The sequence below is a fragment of the Quercus lobata genome, chromosome 9, assembly GCF_001633185.2.
Source record: "Quercus lobata isolate SW786 chromosome 9, ValleyOak3.0 Primary Assembly, whole genome shotgun sequence".
NCBI lineage: Eukaryota > Viridiplantae > Streptophyta > Magnoliopsida > Fagales > Fagaceae > Quercus > Quercus lobata.
The window spans coordinates 4272048-4278099 of record NC_044912.1 but is presented as its reverse complement, the minus strand read 5'-3'; the positions used below and the strand labels follow the sequence as shown (position 1 = coordinate 4278099).

General features: G+C 30.6%; 1 protein-coding gene across 1 annotated transcript; it reads left to right on the top strand.

Moving 5' to 3' along the window:
- The first annotated feature begins 2326 nt into the window (after positions 1 to 2326).
- LOC115961077 (TMV resistance protein N-like) lies at positions 2327 to 5693 on the top strand. Its single transcript, XM_031080122.1, has 5 exons — positions 2327 to 3286; positions 3407 to 3418; positions 3560 to 3835; positions 3938 to 4883; positions 5071 to 5693. The coding sequence occupies exons 1-5, from the start codon at positions 2327 to 2329 to the stop codon at positions 5691 to 5693; spliced, it is 2817 nt and encodes a 938-aa protein (XP_030935982.1).
- The last annotated feature ends 359 nt before the right edge of the window (positions 5694 to 6052 follow it).

The window sequence follows — 6052 nt, the reverse complement described above, 5'->3', positions numbered from 1 at the left end:
TTTAATTTAACATTTTTTTTTTTTGTTTTAGATTGAAGAAGAGATTTGAAATCGAATCATACTTAATTCCATTTGAAGTAGTGTAGGAATTAATGATATTTACAAAAAATAATTTGTCAAAATAAAATTTTATTGAAAAAAGAGCTTCAAATCAATTTGTTTACTAGCTTGTAACTTATTTTATAAGTACATTCGCATTTAATGATAAACTTAATTAGATACATATTAGAGGTTCCTATCTATTTTAATAATATTACGTTCTAGAATTGATAACATTTGCTAGAGATGTAAATTATTCATTATTAATTGCCCTATTTTAGTTTAAAAGAACATATTGTTTGCTGAATTATTCTTATACTTAATTAATATTTCTTAACCTAATTTTTGTTATTTTCGTGTAACTATTTATATTTTTCATGTAAGTTGTGAAAGTTGATTTATTATGAAGAGGTAATGAAAAGGTAAAGACAATTTTTAGAATATAGTAAAAAATTTCATAGAAATTTATAATTAAATTAATGATAGTTTTTTTTTTTAATAGATATGATACGGTTTTTTTTTTTTTTTTTTTAAGAAAACTTTAAATGGTTAAAATGAGTGTACTAGTTTTTACTAGGCATCAAGTAGAATGAGTAGAAGTGATTTTAATTCGGCTTGACATTGTTCTAAACATACTATAAGTAGTTTAGATCAGAGGGAATTCACACAAAATTAGAAAATGTGAAATCTAATTGATATGATATTTGGCACAAACTTAAAGTGTCATTGGAATCTAATTAGCTTGTAACCTTAGCATAGATACATTTACAATAAATATAATTAGATGCATATCATAATTTTTACATAAATTTAATATTATGATGGTTTCCTTGTAGTTGAATTGGCACCTCCACATGCACAAAGTGCTTGAGGGTCCAGGAGGAAAATGGTTCGAGCTGCGGGATTAGCAGCATGTTGTAATTATTTCTATAAAAAAAAACTCTTAAAATATCATTTTAAGAATATTATTTGGTAAAACTGGCAAATTTTTATTTCTTGTTTATTTTATTTTATAAAATAAAAAATGAAAAAAAATTGTTACTTCTTAACTTAATATTTTTTATTGTGATTAATTTTTTTTTTCAAGTGTTCATTTTTAAAATAATATATGAATAACCAAGTTTTAGAGCATCATGTACTTTTTCATTAAAATTCATAGTTCGTCCAATAATAAGTTTTTTGTTTTTAAAAGAAAATCCGGATTAGTTTAAATAGATTAGAAGTGGTTTAATATGGGATCCATATAAAAAGGGTTAGAAGTAGTTTTAGAAGCACTTAAAATTTGTCTTGAATAGGTTGTAAGTATTATGCATTCAAAGTTTTACATATAAATATAATATACTTTTACTATGATTTTTTTTTTTAAGTTTATATTTATGAAAACACATGTAAAGAAATTTTATACAAAATGAGAGATTGAATGACACAAGGCTCAAATTGAAACCCCTTTAAATTATAGAGAAACTTGGCATCAAATTAGTGGGCAATTAAAAGGAAACTTGGCATCAAATTAGTGGACAATTAAACAAAATTGGAGTTCATTTAGAATCTAATTTCGATTCGTAATTGATTTTTAAAATAATTTGCACATTAGTTTAATATATATGATGATTTGGATTTTTATTGAACTTCCACTCCAATATATTATGAGAAATGCTATGTCCACAATATTTTCAGAACAAATCTTAAGTGATAGGTTGTTATTAGCTATTATGAGTGGACAAAAAAGTAATTTAAGTTGTGGATTCAAATTATAAGTTTAGAACCAATAACAACTTGCCACTCATGATTTATTGTAAAAGTGTTGTGAAAATATTGTGGATGTAGTATTCTCATATAGTATACACATAACTACATTTATAGCGGGGAGGGGCTTAATGATAGTTGTAATAATAATAAGGCAAATAGGTAATTAATTCTATTTGAAATATTTCTTTCTTAAATAATTAAAAAATACTCTTCCTTATCTTTAATCTTGTTTTAAACCATAAGCATACCTACATACATGTTCATGATTCTTTCTATTTTGTCTTAAGCCATTTAACTTATAAGTTTCTATTCACTTAACATAATAAAACATTGGATTTCTACTTCTTTTCTTTTCAGACCATTTTTTGTGTTTTGAACTCAAAATATACTGTTCTCTGTTAATTGCAGGCCAGAATAAAAAATTATCCAAAACATTGTGGGAGAGCTATGGCATAAATTGACTTATGCATACTCAAAAGATATCAAAGACCAAGTAGGAATAATTTCTCGAGCGGAGAAATTGAAGTCATGTTTGACTATGGGATTAAATGATGTTCGTATTATAGGGGTTTGGGGAATGGGGAGAATTGGTAAAACAACTCTTGCTAGAGTTGTTTTTCATATGGTTTCTAATAAATTTGAAGGTTGTTGTTTTCTTGCAAATGTTAGGGAAGTTTATGAAAAAGAGGGTTTAGTGCGATTACAAGAACAATTTATTCTTCAAATTTTCAATGAAAGTATGAGTATACAAGATGTTTGTCATGGAGTTTCAGTGATCGAGAATAGGTTACGTCATAAAAGAATTCTTCTCGTTCTTGATGATGTAAATCAATTAGACCAAATAAATAAGTTAGCTGAGAAGCGTATTTGGTTTGGTTCAGGTAGTAGAGTTATCATAACAACAAGGGATAGACATTTACTAGAAATACTTGAAGTAGAAGAAATATTTGACGTTGAAGGATTGAATTATAATGAAGCTCTTCATCTTTTGAGTTTGAAAGCTTTTAAAAAAGTCCATCCTCCCAAGGATTATATAGAGGTATCCAAAGATATTGTGTATTATGCTAATGGTCTTCCTTTAGCTATTGAGATTTTGGGCTCTTTTTTGTTCGATAGAAGTATTGATAAATGGAAAAGTACATTAAATAAGCTTAAAGAATTTCCTAATAATGAAATTCTCAAAGTACTTAAAATAAGTTTTGATGGACTTGATGAGGTAGAGAAGGAAATATTCCTACACATTGCATGTTTCTTTAATCATAAGATCAAAAATGATGTAGTAAAAATACTAGCTTATCTTCACCTTTCCCCTAATGTTGGAATGGAGGTTCTTGTTGAGAAATCTCTCATAAAAGTTCGTGGCAATAGATTGTGGATGCATGATTTACTACAACAAATGGGTAGGGATATAGTTTATCAAGAGTGCCCTAAAGAACCTGGAAAGCGTAGCAGACTATGGTCATTTTGGGACATTAACAATGTACTCACAAATAATAAGGTAAGAGGTTACCTTCAAAACTTGAGTGTATACTCTTTTATATTATTTAACAAAGTCTAATATAGAGTAAGTTTGGTCATTCTACATTTTGCAATTCACTAATCCCCTTTGTTTGTGCAGACAAAAACTACAGTAAGGGGTATGAGAGAAACTAAGCATATATCTTATCATATTATTCAGCATATCTTTTTTTTTTAAAGAATAATTGAGTTTAAATTATAATAGTCTAGTTATAATACATTTTATACAAATCTCTCTTATTCTTATTATTAGGGAACAGAGGCAGTTCAAGGCGTAGTACTAGAATTTTATGTACCAAAAATGGTAGATTGGAATCCCGAAGCCTTTGCAAAGCTGCAATATCTAAAATTGCTCAAAATTTGTGGCGTTCATCTTACGAATGATCTTAAACATCTTCCCAATAGCTTAAGATTTCTTGATTGGAAAGGGTACCCTTTGAAATCGTTGCCATCAAGTTTCCAATCAAATGAGCTTGTTGAACTTTGCATGTGTTGTAGCTACATTGAACGACTTTGGAAAGGAACAAAGGTAATTTAGGTAATCTTATACAATTTTTTATTTATTAAGTTTGTTTGTTGAAGACTTGAAGCTAATGTTCTTACACTTTTCTTTTTGGTTGCCTTTCAACAGAGTTTTGAGATGTTGAAATTTATCAAGTTGACAAAATCTCAAAAACTTATTGAAACCCCAAACATCATTAAAGTCCCAAATCTTATGACATTGGTTCTTGAAGATTGTATAAATTTACGTACAATTCACCCATCAATTGGAATTCATAAAATGCTTACTATTCTTAATTTAGAAGGATGCAAGAACCTCACAAGCCTTCCAAGCAAGTTTGAAATGGATTGTCTTACGTATCTTAATCTTTCCAGATGCTCAAAAATAAAACAAATTCCAGAATTCGGGAGAAACATGAAACGTGTACACACACTTCTCTTGGGTGGTACTGCAATTACAAAACTACCCACATCAATTGAGCATTTGACTAATCTTGATTCATTGAGTTTATGGGATTGCAAAAATCTTGTGTGTTTACCTAGCACCATTTGTAATTTGAAGTTGGTTAGATTAGTCGATCTTTACGGATGCTCAAAGCTAAATAGACTGCTAGAGAACCTAGGGAATGCCGAAAGTCTAGAGCGGTTGTACATGAGCAAAACTGCTATAAGAAAGGTCCCTTCTTCCATTGGTCTCTTAAAGAATCTTAAAACACTGTCTTTCAATGAATGTAAGGGGTTATCATCATCATCATCTAATAAATTGTGGAATGAGCTCCTCCCTTTTTATTCAATGCGAAGAAGTCCTGATCCCATGGACATGCTATTCTCTTCTTTATCAGGTGCATGTTCTTTGACTGGCTTGAACTTAAGCGATTGCAATCTCAAGGTAATATCTGATGATATTGGTTCCTTATTCTCTTTAGAACTTTTGGATCTAAGTGGAAATGATTTTGTTTGCCTTCCGGAAAGCATCATTCAACTTTTGAAATTGAAATGGGTGGTGTTGGATAATTGCACTAGTCTTCGATCATTGCCAAAGCTTCCATTGAATATTGAATCCATTTATGCCGAAGGTTGTGTTTCACTAGAAATGTTACCAAATCAATTAAAATCAAGAGATTTATTGGAACCATCTCTCTTTCTTCACAATAGCTTTAAATTGGCTGACAATCAAAGCTGCATAGACTGGTTTATCTTAGGGATAAAAAAGTCCCTTAAGATCTCTCTCTCCCACTGAGAAATATGAGATTGTTATTCCAGGAAGTGAAATGCCAGAGTGGTTTAGGCACCAAAGCATGGGGGCTGAAGTGAATATAAAACAACCCTCTCATTTGTATAATGAGTGGATGGGAATTGTTGTTTGCATTGTGTTTTGTTCACATGATGTTGATCACCAAATCAGTTGCTTAATTCCCCTGTACTGTTCATTGACAGCCAATGGAAAAAGAATGTCTCCTGCACTAGGCAATAGCTTAATTCCTAAGGTTTTACCAGATCACCTTTGGCTACTCTATGTAACTCCTCAATTCTTCGATGAGAAATCAAATAAATTATTGTCTGAAAGTGATGCGAATGGATTCACTCAGATTGGAATAAAAATTGAAACAGGAGGTCCAAGCGAGGAGGTTAAAAAATGCGGGTTCCGTATGATATACAATAAAGACATAAAAGATCTCGACCGAACAATGGCCCAGCATAGCAACAGCAGCATCTCTCCTTATGAGAGCATGGCTATGATAGTGGAATGTGACAAAGCCAAACGAAGTTGTGATGATTACGATGGGGCTGGACTCAGTGGAGAAGGAAGCTCTAATGACATATCAAATCCAAAAAGGATTAAAAGGCACACAGAAACCCATGGTAACTCTGATTGTGAGGAGTAAGTGAGTAGAAGGACTGTGATGAGGAGTTAAGCGATTGGGACGAATCTAATTAAAGTAACCCGGATGGTTAATCAACTTTTTTCTCTGGTAAGTCACTATCTTTCCTTTTAATTTAAGTTCTGTAGGTTTCTGCATTTTCTTTTTGTTAATGTGATCATTTATTAATGCTTTTGTTGGTGTTTTAAAAACAGAAGAAATAATGTGATCAAAAGCAAGTAAACATCAAAACTGGAAGCTTTTGCTGCCAAATGTACTAGTTTATTGTTCAATCTCATGTTTTTTTTTCTATTTAAAATTAAGCTTCTCACTCCATCAAATTTTCATTAAGTGTAGAATCTCCACAATGTGAAACACACACA

What these genes read in the sequence shown, in the direction of transcription:
- LOC115961077 (XM_031080122.1), top strand. Translation starts at nt 2,327, where the DNA reads ATGGGATTAAATGATGTTCGTATTATAGGGGTTTGGGGAATGGGGAGA. An exon ending in GACTTTGGAAAGGAACAAAG is followed by an intron (nt 3,836 to 3,937) that starts GTAATTTAGGTA and finishes GCCTTTCAACAG; the next exon opens with AGTTTTGAGATGTTGAAATT. An exon ending in TGAATCCATTTATGCCGAAG is followed by an intron (nt 4,884 to 5,070) that starts GTTGTGTTTCAC and finishes TTGTTATTCCAG; the next exon opens with GAAGTGAAATGCCAGAGTGG.